A 15,224-nucleotide genomic window follows, 5' to 3' on the forward strand; every position below is an offset into this window, starting at 1 on the left:
TGACTAAATCAATTTATAGAGGAATCATTTTAAAATATATTATTTAATTTATTCATAAAAAAAATTGTGCTTTTCAAATTATTTAGAAATTTACATATAAAATTATTCGAGTAATTAATAAGTGAGATTAAAATACTAATTTATTCACATAAATAATTTTGTAAAAAATATAGTATGCAAATTCATGCTGGAAAAGTAAAATCATGAGAATTATTTTAAATAAATACATTTCATTTATAGGAAAACTATTACAAAATGTATTGAATTAATTTATGCCTACAATGATTTAAAAAAAATATTTGTATTAAAAATTTAGTTAAAAATTATGAAAGATATATTATATATAAGTGGTTTAGGTATTATGAAATTCCTTCATGAGAAAAATTATTTTCTTGTTAAATGAAATGGGAACATGCTTTTTCCTGTAATTAACGTCTTACTTCGAATTAATGAGTAAATTTATATACAGTAATATAGATTTTGATCAATTGCGATGGAAAAAAAAATGCCACTTTTTCTACCAATCACCTATTTTGATTATTTTTTCTTTTCTTTTTGTTTAATGTTTGTGTTTTCCCAGCTCCACTTGAGTTTCTCTCTGAGCACTGGTGGAGAGGACGGCTTGAAGGAAAAGAGGGATACAGAACTCATACCCGTCCAGTCGCTCAACCTGCTGCTCAAGAGCATCGGCGCCACACTCACCGACGTGCAGGACGTCGTCTTCAAGTAAATGCCAATAATGTGAACAAGTCACACCATCAAGTGGAATGACTCCCTATTAAATCTCATTCATGTCAGGTTGGCTTTCTTTGAGTTGACGTTCCAGTTCCGCACTACACAGCAGCTGCAGTGGGAAGTCATCAGGCATTATTCCAAACAGGTAATCAACAGTCATCGAGTGCAGTGGTTCTCAAAACGTTTTGCACCTAGGACCACATAGACGGTCTAATATTATTCACTGAATAAATGTTTAAAAACAAGCAGTTCTTAAAGATGAAATGCAAATGCGGCCCCTGAATGAATTCAACATGTAAATCAAGGTACGACTGTATATTTCAGGCAATCAAGCAAATGTACGTACTGGTGCTCGGCCTGGATGTGCTGGGAAATCCGTTCGGTCTGATTAGAGGGCTGTCCGAGGGAGTGGAAGCTTTCTTCTATGAGCCCTATCAGGTAAGGGAGGAAGCTCCCAAGTTTATTATTTTCACATCATAGCAGCTTCATTTGTATGGCAAAGCTCTATTTCTTTTTACCGTTGTATTGATTAATAAAACACATAAGGGTTAATTGATTGCGCAACTGTACTGACATGGTCGTGTTGGTGTTTCGGTGTTCCCCAGGGAGCAATCCAGGGGCCAGAGGAATTTGTGGAAGGGATGGCGCTTGGAGTGAAGGCTCTGGTGGGAGGAGCTGTCGGTAAGCAAATACACTTACAGTCATTTCTGGACGACAAGCCGCTACTTTTTTCACTTGCATTCAACCCTGCGGCAAATACAAAGGTGCGGCTTATCCATCAGATCGCAAAGGGGCCGCAATATAAAGGAAGCGCAAGAGCGTCAGGCAGAGCAAAACAAACCCAAGTGAGCCCAAATACAGTAGGGGAGAGAGAACGAGAGCGAGACAATTTGCACCCTCGTTATGGAAAATAAAGTAGCGGGAACACCTGCGTCTTAGTCAGGTGCAGCTAATATGTGTAGTATTCCCCAAATTTAGCTAGCGCGGCTTATAGTCAGGTGCGCCTTGTAGTCAGGTGCATCTATGCGTCTATAATGGATTTATTTCCATTTGAAGTTGGTTTACAAAGTATTGAAGTCAGTCATCCATGTAACATAAACTTTCTATTACATTAAGACATATTTTTAAAGTATTGCAATTTGTTATCAACATATTCAATATATTTAAAGGACATCTTAATACATTTGTATGGACTTTAAGTCAGTTTTTGTTTTATTTTATTTTTTCCAGTTTTGGTCATTTTTGTTTTAAAATTGTGCATGTTTGTGTTATTTGTTGATGTAGATTTATTTGTATTATTATTAATAGCATTTGTACATACTAATTTGTATTTACTTTTTAAGACAGTTTTCAACATACTTAAATGTTAGTCCAATTTCAATTAATTGATTGATGTCTAAGGACATTTATTCACATTTTAAGACTCATTTGAAATAGCACACACTCCTTTTGTTTTGATTTTGATTTTGGCAGTATTATCACATAATTTGTGACGTAAATTCAATCTGAAACCCGTGCACACCACAGGGGGCATAGCTGGCGCGGCCTCCAGGATCACAGGCGCTATGGCCAAGGGCGTGGCCGCCATGACAATGGATGAGGAGTACCAGCAGAAGAGGCGAGAGGCCATGAACAAGCAGCCCAGCAGCTTCAGAGAGGGTCTAACCAGGGGTGGGAAAGGTTTAGTCTCGGTACGGATTTCACTCTCACTTTTATTGTTGACAGGGAAGCAAAAGCTAATTTGGGATGTTTTCTGATCAGGGATTCGTCAGCGGAATAACGGGCATTGTCACCAAACCCATTAAAGGTAGGCAACGCTCTATAAACGTATCCCTGTGATCGACGACCGTATGCTGATTCAATCGAACAAACTTTATTTATACATCTTAATTGCGTGACGATGTCGCTGCACAGGAGCACAAAAGGAAGGAGCGGCGGGCTTCTTTAAAGGGGTCGGGAAAGGCTTGGTGGGCGCCGTCGCTCGGCCCACCGGAGGCATCATCGACATGGCCAGCAGCACCTTTCAAGGCATCAAGAGGTTCCGTCTCATTTCCACATTTTTCTTTATGGATTAATTTTTTTTAAAGACATATTTTCGCAGTTTATTGGACGAAACAATCAAATACAAAGACCGCAATTGAGAAAACGACACACTTTGTCCGATGTTTAACATGAAGGCGGGATCTGTGCGTCAATTTTAGGGCGGCGGAGACGTCGCAGGACATTGAATCACTGCGCCCCCCTCGCTTCATTCACGAGGATGGCGTCATACGGCCGTACAAGCAGAGGGAAGGCCTCGGAAGCCAGATGCTTCAGGTAGGACACCGGTTTACTGAGAACCACGTGGGTAATATCCTCATAGTTCCGTCCATCCATTTTCGGAACCGGTTATTTCTCACAAGGGTCGCACGGCTGCTGGAGCCTATCCCAGCTATCCATTTTTAATTGTGCTACAATCCAAGCAATGCTTAGTGGCAGTTGACCCTTAACTCATCTGCTCCCAAAAACGTGTAAATTTGTTCTATTTTAAACATATCCCAAAGACGTATTAATACGTTTTTATGCTAGGCCATACAGAAGGCTTTGAGGCAGCCTCTCAACTGCAGAGAACGGTTGAAGAAATGGTAGTTATTACAGAAACGGCCAGCAGGTGGCAGCAGAGTATAAGAGATCAACCAGGGCCATGTTGAATTTACCCACAGTTCTAAACAGATTTGTGAATAATGACAAAACTTAGCTATATTCTAATGCCAATTGCTGCAAAACATTATTATCTCCGTGGTGACATCATAAGACAGAACCACTTGAATGAATGGCACACATTTGTCACTTTGGACTTTGAGGTCAGAATGAAACTATCGCGCTTTAATTATTTTTATGACGCTGAGTTTTGAGAGGTTTGATCAGACAGTGAGTGATTTTTGTGGGCCAAAAGAGATGGCGTAGTGGTTTTGTGAAGTGGCGCGTATGTGATGTGACTTTCTCTCTTGTCGTGTCCACAGAGTAGCTTGAGCCTCAGTGACTTCACTAGCAGTGAGGATGAGGAGGAGGATGAGGAAGACAGCTAGCACTCCGGGCTCCAGAAATTAATTATTAATTTAGCAAAGGATTATTTCTTCTTTTATGAAGGTCGTTATTTTTGATGAAGTCGTACACAACTCGTGTGCTTTTCTAATACCAGGTGGTCTGATGCATGTGATTATTTTTTGTTTTGACTGATTGAGAGACTTTAAATGTATTTATTCGTAATCAGTTACATGCATTTTTGTTTTTATGTTTACCATGTGATGTGACTTCTTTTTTTTTTTTTTCTCATACCCCTTTTCACCGTCTTTGTTTTGCTGTTTCTGCCATCATCAAGAACTTTTGTTGTCCTCCATTTTGTCTCTGTTCCCCCAATAAAGTTTTTTACATTTTCAACCTCCACCTGCCATTCATTGTCTTTGTTTCGAGACTACACTGCCCGACAAGCCATCCCAAATATTAACGATCACTTCCCACCCTGTGTTTGTGTTTTTGTGCGTCCCCGCAGAAAATCGAGAACGGTCGTTTTGCTAAATACCGCTACTTTGCTCACGCTAAAGTCAACAACTCGGACTTCCTGATGATCACCAAGAAGTAAGCGCTCGCTCCCGTTTCCTTATCGATGACATCATTGACGGCTTCCCATGATGATGATCTTCTTCTCTTTTTTTTTGCCATGCCAAGGGGCGTTTTCTTCGTGACGACGGGCACGTTCGGTCAGCTGATCTGCGAGTGGCAGTACTTGTTTGACGAGTTCACCAAGGATCCGACCATCGTCGACAACCGACGGCTTCGCATCGAGGCCAAGGTGAGTGCCGCCATTTCTGCTAGTTTAACGCTAATGCTAGCACATCATGAACTCCATGTCTTTTTTTTCTTTTTTTTTGTAACTCGTGCAGGAGCGAGTGAAGTCGGTGTTCCACGCCAAAGAGTTCGGCAAGATCATTAACTTTAAGACGCCCGAGATCGCCACGGTGAGTCGCCGTCCACTTCACGTTAGAAAGGATTCGAAGGTCCTGACTTTTTGTTTTTGTTGTCTTTTCAGTGGGTTCTCGCTAAACTGGAGGACGCCAGGGACAGTTTACCCAAATACTAAATGGGAACACAACACACACACACACACACTAAAACACACAATAGTGCTCATGTCCATCAGTGCCTTTGTTTGTTCGCATCACCTTGTGTTCATGTGTGTGAATTTTTTTAACAAGTCTGTCAAATCAAAATCTCATGTTTACTAAGAAAGGGAATTTTCGCATTTCACTTTTTTTTGGGTCCTGGACTTTTAACTCATTCACTGCCATTGACGGCTATAGACGTCAAAAATTAATTTGAACTATTTCTATTAGTTATTTTTCCCCACTTTTGTTAACAAGAGAATGAAAACCTGGAAATTATAATTTTTTTGTACATTTACAACAAATATTAAATTTGTGATTAATTGTGAGTTAACTAGTCATGCGATTAATTACAGTTACAAATTTTAATCGCCTGATGCCCCTAATTTTTAATAATCTTTTCTTTAAAAAAAATTATATTTTTTTATTTTTAATAATCTTTATTTTTATTTTATAAAGAAAAGATTATTAAAAAAATTAGGGGCGGCAGTCGATTCACAAAAAATCTATAAAAAAAAAAATCTATGTTTTCATACTTTTGAAAAAAATGTAAAACTAATAGAAATAGTTCAAATGAATTTTTGACGTCTATAGCCGTCAATGGCAGTGAATGAGTTAACAGAATGACTCACTCGATACTAAGCGACACCTTTTTTCGTATCCATTTCCGCAAAGCTAAGACTCGGTAGCGTGTGAGTTAAGACGCATGCAATTTTTTATACTGAACTGCTGTATAGTCATCTTGTAGGCGATGTATGTACATAAATATATATTTAAATCCATTCAAACAATGGCTATAATGGAAGCAGACTGTCATTTTTATGCTTTTATATCACGTCGTCATCCAATGACAAGCATGTTTCTGTATCTGCATTTTTTTGGGGGGCTGTTTGGATATAAACCACAATATCACAACATTTGGAGATTAGGGATTTCATTCTGTTTTGGGGATTTTTTTTTTTCCTAGCTGAAACACAAGAAAAAAAATTATTTTATACAATCACAAATTGGGATGCTTTTTTTTTTTCTTTCTTTCAAAGAAAGAAAACCTAACTTTGGAGATACTTGTACATGCTTCTCATTGGATAACAGGCCAACTATGTTAATAATATGGAAAAAAAAGTATTTAAAATAAGGGAATGCTAATTATCAACATTTTTTTTTAAAGTTTGCGTCATCATATTTTTTTGGGTGCTGATGTTTTGTTTTCAGGTGTTCACTGGAGTGATTTATTTCTGTTGAATTAAATAAATAATTTGTGTGCTTACTTCTGCGTCTCCTTCCACACTACACAAAACACACTTGTATTGAGTACATACGTTTGTGTGTATATATATATATATATATATATATATATATATATATATATATATATATATATATATATATAATTTTTGTATTATATTTTTTATGTACGTTTTCACTTATATTTATTTATTTTTAATGTTTGCAGTTTTGGTCCTCCATAACCCTTAGTTTCATTTATATATATATATTTATATATATATATATATATATATATATATAAATCTTTCATTTGTGCTGTGTGCCATCTTCATTTACTTTTAGCCAGTAACGTATGTGCTGATATTTACACATCTGAACAAATCTCCCAAAGTGTTCCCTTTATTATGACACAAGAATGATTCAAATAGACCTTGTGGTTGCAGAGATGTCATTTTTCTGAAAAATAGCTTAAAGGGCCAAGTCACGATTACAGATACAGTGCGTACAGTAATTAAAACGTATCAAACCAGTGTGTTTCTTTACATTCTTAAATTTGAGGAAATGTGCTAGTTTTACTTTGATGATCAAAAGTATGGAGTTATGGGAGTAGTGACTGCAGAATTGGGGGCGTGGTGTTCAGAGCAGGTTGAAGACCTGAAGGTTCTGTCTCAGGATGGTGTCCTTGACGGCGGCAAACACGAAGCGGATGTTCTCCGTGTCGGTGGCGCAGGTGAAGTGTGGGTAGAGCTTCTTGTCCTTGTCCGGGTTTTGTTCCTGGTACATCTTCAAGATGAACTCCTGAGCCGCCGACGCGTCCTGACGAGGCCCTAAACGCCACACGGCAAATATTTGCTGAAGTCTGTTTTGATCCAAAATATGGACTCAATTTGTGTTATGCATAAATACGTAAGAATCCATTCAGGGTTTGCTTAAACAAAAATCTCACTTTTTCTCACAAATTATTATTGTTGTTGTTAATGAAGACATTTTGTTTTGTTTTTTAATGCAAGACTTTTGACATTCAATTATTGTTGTTTTTATCTGAAAAGTGTTTTTTTTCTCTTCCAGATAAAATCTTTTTTTTTATTCTTAAATATCTTTTTAGTATTTAGCCTAGAAATGTTGAATTGTCCTTCTGTTAGTTTTCATTAAAAACAAAATAACTCAGGAATTTGGAGGTGTATGGTTGAATTTCATGAGTATTGGGACTGTGAACAAAAAAACGTTTTTAACAAAAATGAAGAAAATCAGAAAAAAAAATTGTTTGGTTTTGTAGGTTTTTTTTCTGCCGCAGTAAAACAACAACAATTGGAAATTAATGCTTCAATTTAGTGTTTTTATTTTATTTATTATTATTATTATCAGAATGTTTTTTCCGGTCATTTTGTGGATTATTTTCATGCATCACATGAATAGATCTGCAAACACATTAACAAAATTACATAATTGTTGGCTGATGAAGTGCTGCCTCCACCAGTGAAAATACAATCATCGCTATGGCTACTCGCTTTATTGGTCGAATATGGAATATGGCGACTTTGAGCAAGCGCCTTTGCAGTCTGGACACGGACCTGACTCAGTCTGACCAAACAAATTAGCAGTTTTTGACAATGCTAACAAAGCTCATCTGAATGGTCCGATCAGAATTGTGAATTGTGTGGATGATTCTTGAAGGAACCGACCAGAAAAGTGTGGAAAGTAGTCAGCCAGATGTGAGTGCAGAATCTTCTCCTGGAGGATGTCCGTCTTGTTGAGGAAGAGGATGATGGAAGAGCTCTGGAAGCACGAGTACGTGATGATGGTCTTGAACAGGGCCTTGCTCTCCTCCATCCGGTTCTGACAAAATATAACACATTTGTCCTCTTGGGATTTTAAGTCATCCTTTGGTCATGACTTTTTTTGTCCTCTGTCTTTTTTGTTGTTGATTTTTTGTGGTCATGTTTTTGGTTGTGACTATTGGTGTCAGTTTTTGATTAGGAAATGGTCATACATTTTTGGGGTCATGTTTTTGGTGATTTTTTTTTGGGGGGGGGTCATCATGCCTTTTGGTTAAGTTGTTGGTCATGTTTTTTTAAGTCTGTTTTTTTGTCATGTTTTTGGTCATGTTTTCATTATGGATTTTGATCAAGTTTGGTCATAATGTTTTTTTAAACATGTTTTTGATCATGGTTTTGAGGTAATGTTTTTGTTCCTGGTTTTGGTTTTAGATTGTTTTGATTATGTGTTTGCTCATAGTTTTTGGTCAGTTGTGGGTCATTTTGGTCATGTTTTATGGTAAACTTTTTGTTTACTTTTATTTCCATTTTGGTGGGGTTTCATTTTTAGGGCTTGTTTTTTTTGGAGCATGTTTTTTAGTCGTGATTTTTAATCATGTCATTTGGGCGTGATTTTTAGTTATTTTTGTGAGGCATGTTATTGTTTAGATTTTTGTCACGCTTTTGGATAATTTTTTAAAAATCAATTATTTTTTTGTCGTGATTTTTTGGGTTCATGTTTTTGGTCAATTTGTGGGTAATTTTTGTCATGCTTTATTGTTTAAGTCTTGTTTTGTTTCCATTTTTGGTGGTGTCTTATTTTGGTGCATTTTTTTGAGAATGTTTTGGTTATGATTTTTAATCATGTCATATAGGAATAATTTTTTGTTATTTTTGAGGGGCATGTTATTCGTTCTAATAGTTTTGTCATGTTTTTGAATCTTTTTTTGATCAGGTTATTTGGTCATGATTTTTGGGGGGTCGGGTTTTTGTGACATTTTTTGTCGTGCCATTTGGTCAAGCTGTTTCTGGTCTTTTTTTTTGGTATGATTTTTTCAGGATTGTGGTCATGTTTTGTTGGTGCTTATTTTTGTTTTGATGATTTTTAAAAAAAATGTATGGACATGTTTGTGAGCCATGTTTTTTGGGGAACTATTTTGGGGGACACGTCGTTGGTCAAGGTTGGGCTCATATTTTGTTAGTGTTTACGATCAATGTTTTTGTTCACGGTTTTGGTCACTGATTGACGTCATCCATTCGTTGCAGTCACGACCCTCACCTCGTTATCGGACTCCACCAGAACTTGGTCGTACTCGCTGAGCGCCACCAGGAACATGATGGACGTGACGTCCTCGAAGCAGTAGATCCACTTCCTCCGCTCGGAGCGTTGACCGCCCACGTCCACCATCCTGCCGCCGGCCGCAAAGGTGAGTTTGTATTCGTGTATATATGGGCCGGGTGGGCAAGTACCTGAAGATGACACTCTCCATATCGAAGGGGTACTCGATGATGCCCGTGGTGGGGACCCGGACTCGCAGGATATCCTGGAGGTTGGGTATGTAGGAGGGCTGCGAGATGCGATCCAGTTCAGTCAGATAGCTGGAGAATCAGGCAGGAAAATTACATTTTGTTGTCAAGTGTTTTTCACTTGTGTTTTTTTCTGGTCATTGGGGGTGAAAAAGATTTTGGTCATGGTTTTTTGTCAGGATGATTTTGGTCATGTTTTTTTGTCAGGATGATTTTGGTCATGTTTTTTTGTCAGGATGATTTTGTCACATTTTGATAATAATTTTGCTAACAATTTTCTTTTATATGATGTTTTTTGCCATGCTTTTTGTTATGAGTTTGTCTTGGGTTTTGGGTCCTGAATTTTTTGGTTATCATGCTTTAGTCAGGATTTTTGGTCAGGGTAATTTTGTCACATTTTGATGATGATTTGCTGGCATTTTTGGCCATGGTTTTTGGTCATTACAGATTGTAATCATAATTTTGGTCTTTATTGTTTTATATAGTATTTGTGTTTGTGGATTTGGTCGTGTGTGTGTTTTTTTTTTCATGTTTTGATCATGATTTTTGTTCAGGACTTTGATCATGTTTTGGGCCAGAATGTTTTGTCATAATTTTTGGTCAGGTTTTTTTTGTTGTTGTCATTTTTCGGAATATGATTTTTGGTCAAGTGTTTGATCAAACGTTCATCAGGATTTTTTGGTCAGGATTTTTTCACTTTTTGATAATAATCTTTGGTGGCGGCATGGTAACCCAAAAATTATTACGCTTTAGTCAAGATTTTTGGTCAGGGTTATTTTGTCACATGTTGATAATGATTTGGTGGCATTTGTGGCCATCACATCATATTTGGTCAGGACAGATTTTAATCATAATTTTGGTTGTTATTGTTTCTTATCGTATTTGTGGATTTGGTTGTGTGTTTTTTTATTGTATTTTTTTATTATGTTTTGGTACATATTTTTGGTCAGGATTATTTTGCCATGTTTTGATTATGATTTTTGTTCAGGACTTTGATCATGTTTTGGGCCAGAATGTTTTGTCAGAACTTTTGGTTATGTTTTTTTCTTTTTTTTGTTGGTATTATTCGGAATATGATTTTTGGTCATATACTCATTAGGATTTTTTGATCAGGATTATTTGTTCACCTTTTGATAATCATTTTGCATCAAGTTTTTGCTCATGTTTTTGGACATTTAAAAAAAAAAAATCATTATTATTTGTATTTTATATTCTCCACACAGCAAACCAGGAGGCAACTGCTTGGCTTGAGGACTTTTTAAATAAATAAATACATTTTATATTTCTTATTATTTTCTTATTTATTTTTATTATTGTTTTATTTTTGTTTGTTATTATTTTATTATTTTATTTTTATTATTTATCATTTTATAGTATTTTGATGATGACCTTTGGTAGCGGCAGGATTTTTGGTCGTAATTTTTAATCAGGATTTTTGGTCAGGGTTATTTTGTTGTTTTTTTCATCTGGATTTTTGGTCAAATTTTTCGTAATGGGTTCAAGCCCGGATTTTTTTTTTGGGGTGTTCGGGATGTTTTTGTCACATTTGAATAATTTTTCAAGATTTTTCTCATGTTTTTTATCCGAATTTTTGATCATCATTACGGTCATCATGGTCTTTTATTGTAGATTTAATCATCATTTTTGTTTACGATTTGTGCTGAGGATTATTCTATCGCGTTTTGATGATAATCTTTGCTGATGTTTCTGCTCTGAGCTCGAGCCTCACTATTTGGTGGAGTCCGACAGCTGGTATTCCCGACGACGATCGAAGCATTCCCGCATCCCGCCATCATGCCACAATCTCTCGATGGCCGCCGCGTACTCTCGATCGAGGTCGTCCACCTTGTCCACCTCCACCTCCAGCAGCATGTCGGCGCTCATCTGCCTCACAGCAGAGATGTAAAAATGATGCGGTGTTTGCATTTTTATGCGGCAGAGCAAGGCCTCCCCTTCCTACCTGCTGGCATGCGTCATGGAAGGGGATGTGCAGGGTGTCCATGGCCCTGATCATGGTCTGCATGGACGTGTAGATGTTTTGGTAGACCAGCTTGGCGTAGTTGCGTTTGTCCTCCTCGCTGTATCCTCCTCCGTGGATGATCCTCATCTGTTTGATGAAGGTGCTTTTGCCGCTCTCGCCCGTGCCTGGGACACAGTTTTGGTTCAGTTTATGTCTTTCTTGGAATTTTCGGTCACGGTCATGTCGTGGTGAGGATTTTTTAAGATTGTGTGTTTTGGTTGTGGATGTGGTAATGCTCATTATTTATGATCATTATCATGATTTTTGGGAAATCTTGGGTCATAGTTGAGGGTCCTGTCATGTTTCTGCCCAGGGCTGGGATGGGGATTTTGGTCGTTTTTGTTTACAGGTCTGGGTATTTGGTGGTGATTTTTGGTCGGGGTTGTGGTCATAATCATGTGTTTTGGTCATGGATGTGGTAATGATTTGGGTCATTATTTATGAACATTATCATGATTTTTGAAAAGCTTTGGTTATAGTTTTTGGTGATGGTCATTTTTTGTTCGGAGATGTGGCGGGGATTTTGGTCACAATTTTTGGTTAACATAATGTTTTTGCTTTTGGTTATGGTGATGATTTTATTCATGTTTTTTGGTCATGATTTTGGGCTTGATTATTAAAATTTTTGGTCACGTTCATGGCCTTTAGTCATGATTTTTGGTCTTGATTTTTTTTTTCTTCTCAAGTTTGTGGTCATGATTTCTGGTCAGGATATTGGTCGTTTTTGCTCATAAGTTTTGGTCAGGGATTTTGGTCATGATTACTGGACAGGGTCATAGTCATGTTTTGGTCGTCGTCATTGTCATGATTTTTTTGTGTCATGTTTTATGTCCGAAATTTTATCCAGATTTTTGGTCAGAAATGTGTTTATTGGGCATGTTTTTGGTCATATTTTTTGTTTTGACTTTTGGTCAAATATTAAGTCAGGTTCATTGGAGTCAAAGTTTTCATGATCATGACTGTTATTATTATGTTTTGGTATGTTAAATCAATTTGCATGACTTTCACTCAACGCACTCGTTTGTTGCCCCAAGTGGCTCCGCCTCTTCTTGTAGGGCAAAGACACTTGATTGGCTACCAGTAGCCATCACACCCTTACGTCATTGTGCGGTTGTAAAGTCGACGAGTTTGTGCAGCCCCTAACACACGTGCTTGCAAACACACACACAAAGAAAGCTGTATGATTTGCTTGTATTATACTATATTTGACTGCCAAAAGGACCCGAGGCCAACTGCAGTGACCGGACGTGACTCTTTTTTTTCCTTCTTGAATTTATCCCATGCTCTCTTTCTAATTGTTTGCAGCCACTTTCTGTTTTCCAACAATTTTGTTTCAATAATATTGAATTGTCGTTTTTGCACTTTCTATTTCTGACATTTTTCTACTCCATATGTTTTTCAACGGGCAGCAAAACATGTTTTTGCTGGGATGGTGGCACCCACACCCCCCAGCTTTGCATTCAGATATCTTAAGACAAGTTGCCACCTGGGCAAACACATCATGTGATTCATTTGAATGCATTTTGTTTACATGTCAATTTGCTTGGAGCGAACATTCACTCATCAAGAATACCAATTTTGATGCACAAGTAACACATTTTTTCCCCACTACTGTATGAATTATAAATCCTACTATTTAACATCTAGCACTAGTTCACTTGTAGTACTAGTAGCATGCAGATGTCAACTAATGCACAGTTTTTTCCTCACTTTAATAACATGTAGTCATGCTCGGGTGTCCAGTATCTTTCAGGTTTCATTTGCATGATTTTGCATGAGGGGCAGCCGCAGCAGCTATGTGGTACCCCATTGCACCGTCGCCACGCCCGGACCGCCACTTGCTTGAAAGGCGCTTGTCAACAGTATTACCAAAACAACCTGTGCTAAGTTACAAAACAAGGAAGCAAGTTTGGCAACATACTGTATATTGTAGTTGGAAAATTTTGGGATTTATTCATTTATTTATTAAATAAGAATACAATCTAGATTAATAATAATAATAATAATAATAAAAACACACAATACGAGGCAGAAATTGTCTTAATTGATAAAAATAATTATATTAGTCATAAAATGTATTTTAAATTGGAATAAAATTTAATTTAATTTTAAACATCTGGAGAGGTAAGTTGAAAACAAGTGAATGAAAATTACATGAGATTAAAAGAACAGGATAAGAGGCAGAAAATCTATTAATTAATGCAGTTAAATTCAATTATTTATATGTAAAAAAAATGAATTCAATTTGATTTAACAACTGGACAAGCAGTGAAAATGTAATAAACCAAATAAAATAAGATGAGTATTTTTATTTATTTATCACATGAATAAAATAATTTTAATTTTAAAACTAGATAAGCCATATACAATGAATGGAATAAAATGTGATTAAATTCAATTAATTAAATAAATACAATTGAATATAGTTAAATAAAAGATAGGTGTAAGGTAAAAAAAAAATCAATGAAAATCAAATGAAACGCAATTAAACAGAAAACACAATAGGCCGAACAAAATGAATTCATTAAAGTTAAATTAAACTTGAAAAAAAAGTTGTTAAGCAGTCGTTAAGGCAGTTAATGAAAAAAAAAAAAACACGATATGAGGCAGATCTGTTTTCCAATCAAATGTCATTAAATGAATAAAATTTATTGAAACAGTTTAATTTCATTTTAAAACTAGATACACAATAACAAAATTTATGAAATTACAATTGCATTAAATTAATCAAAGTTTTAAACAGCAGTATGAATTCCCGATTTTTTTTAAAACTCATTCACTGCCATTGACGGCTATAGACGTCAAAAATTCATTTTAACTATTTCTATTGGTTTAATTTTTTTTACACTTTTGTTAACAAGAGTGTGAAAACCTAAACATTTTTTATTGTACATTTAGAACAGATATAACATTTGTGATTAATCGTGAGTTAACTAGTGAAGTCTTTAGAAAAAAAAATAATAATAAAAGAAAAATAATATAAAATTTAATTGCCTGACGCCCCTAATTTTTATAATTTTTCTTTTTAAATCGCGTCAGGCGATTAAAATTTTCAATTGTAATGAATTCCATGACTTCAATAATTAACTCACGATTAATCACAAATGTTATATCTGTTTTAAATGTACAAGTTTTCATACTCTTATTAACAAAAGTGGAAAAAGTGTAAAATTAATAGAAATAGTTATATATATATATATATCTATAGCCGTCAATGGCAGTGAACGAGTTAATATATATCTACATAAAACTCATATTTGATGTTGTAATTGTGCGTGTACAGCTGCACTTCATGACTGAGAGCCATTCCTAATATTTTGGTGACACGAGATCATTAAGGAACAGCTTCACCACAACAAACTACAATCAACTCCAAAAGTGAGCTTGTTTTTGTTTTTTATTCGAATGCATTCCTAAATGCAGAATAGCTTACTTGATGTCATTCTGCCTTGTGTTGACCCTCTGAGCACACACACACACAATTCAATGTCCTCATCTCACCTAAGAGGAGCAGCTTGAGCTCCCGGCGGTAGTTCTTCTTGTCCCTCCTCAGCTGCCTTTCGATTTCGGCGTTGACGTGCCGCCTCTCCCTGGCCTCGGACGACATGCAGCATCCGGCCATGTTTGAGCCGCGAGTGCCCACGCGAGTGTCGCCGCGTTCTTCTCTTCCTCACTCGCGGAAAAAAGTCTTGAATAAACATGAGGAGGTGTGGCGACTGCGCGGTGGCGCCCTCATATCATCTTTTATTTTTTATAGATATATAATATAAATTTTATATATATAAAGTTATATGCGCGTGTTAGTTAACAAACTTGTGA

At 36.4% G+C, this 15,224-nt stretch overlaps 2 protein-coding genes across 4 annotated transcripts in view; one reads left to right on the forward strand and one right to left on the reverse strand.

The window, feature by feature from the left end:
• The window catches only part of vps13a (vacuolar protein sorting 13 homolog A), a 37,645-nt gene extending 31,501 nt beyond the window's left edge, over window positions 1-6,144 (forward strand). For 2 of the 3 annotated variants that reach the window (XM_086075932.1, XM_086075933.1), the window contains 12 exons: window positions 581-726; window positions 799-880; window positions 1,060-1,173; window positions 1,341-1,416; window positions 2,263-2,426; window positions 2,497-2,542; window positions 2,650-2,773; window positions 2,937-3,051; window positions 4,268-4,353; window positions 4,444-4,567; window positions 4,659-4,733; window positions 4,805-6,144. In XM_086075932.1, the coding sequence (XP_085932058.1) occupies window positions 581-726; window positions 799-880; window positions 1,060-1,173; window positions 1,341-1,416; window positions 2,263-2,426; window positions 2,497-2,542; window positions 2,650-2,773; window positions 2,937-3,051; window positions 4,268-4,353; window positions 4,444-4,567; window positions 4,659-4,733; window positions 4,805-4,855 (1,203 nt within the window). In that variant the 3' untranslated portion in view covers window positions 4,856-6,144. Of the gene's footprint in view, window positions 1-580; window positions 727-798; window positions 881-1,059; window positions 1,174-1,340; window positions 1,417-2,262; window positions 2,427-2,496; window positions 2,543-2,649; window positions 2,774-2,936; window positions 3,052-3,737; window positions 4,160-4,267; window positions 4,354-4,443; window positions 4,568-4,658; window positions 4,734-4,804 lie in introns of those variants that run through there. The other variant, XM_086075934.1, reaches the window with a different exon arrangement.
• A 404-nt stretch (window positions 6,145-6,548) lies between these two features.
• Window positions 6,549-15,123, reverse strand: LOC147173518 (guanine nucleotide-binding protein subunit alpha-14-like). Its single transcript, XM_086075957.1, has 7 exons — window positions 14,907-15,123; window positions 11,346-11,530; window positions 11,115-11,269; window positions 9,329-9,457; window positions 9,138-9,267; window positions 7,787-7,940; window positions 6,549-6,931 (listed from the first exon to the last, which is right to left on the reverse strand). Exons 1-7 carry the CDS (start codon window positions 15,025-15,027, stop codon window positions 6,741-6,743), a joined length of 1,065 nt encoding a protein of 354 aa, XP_085932083.1. The 5' UTR covers window positions 15,028-15,123; the 3' UTR covers window positions 6,549-6,740.
• Window positions 15,124-15,224: the final 101 nt, after the last annotated feature.

This window comes from Leptonotus elevatus, chromosome 5 (assembly GCF_054856555.1).
Source record: "Leptonotus elevatus isolate MCC_2025b chromosome 5, RoL_Lele_1.0, whole genome shotgun sequence".
NCBI lineage: Eukaryota > Metazoa > Chordata > Actinopteri > Syngnathiformes > Syngnathidae > Leptonotus > Leptonotus elevatus.

Coding starts and splice junctions, on each gene's coding strand:
- LOC147173518 (XM_086075957.1), bottom strand. CDS start 15,027: ATGGCCGGATGCTGCATGTCGTCCGAGGCCAGGGAGAGGCGGCACGTC. Junction 11,270..11,345: donor TCCATGACGCATGCCAGCAG/GTAGGAAGGGGA, acceptor GCTGTGAGGCAG/ATGAGCGCCGACATGCTGCT. Junction 9,458..11,114: donor CTGTCGGACTCCACCAAATA/GTGAGGCTCGAG, acceptor CTGATTCTCCAG/CTATCTGACTGAACTGGATC.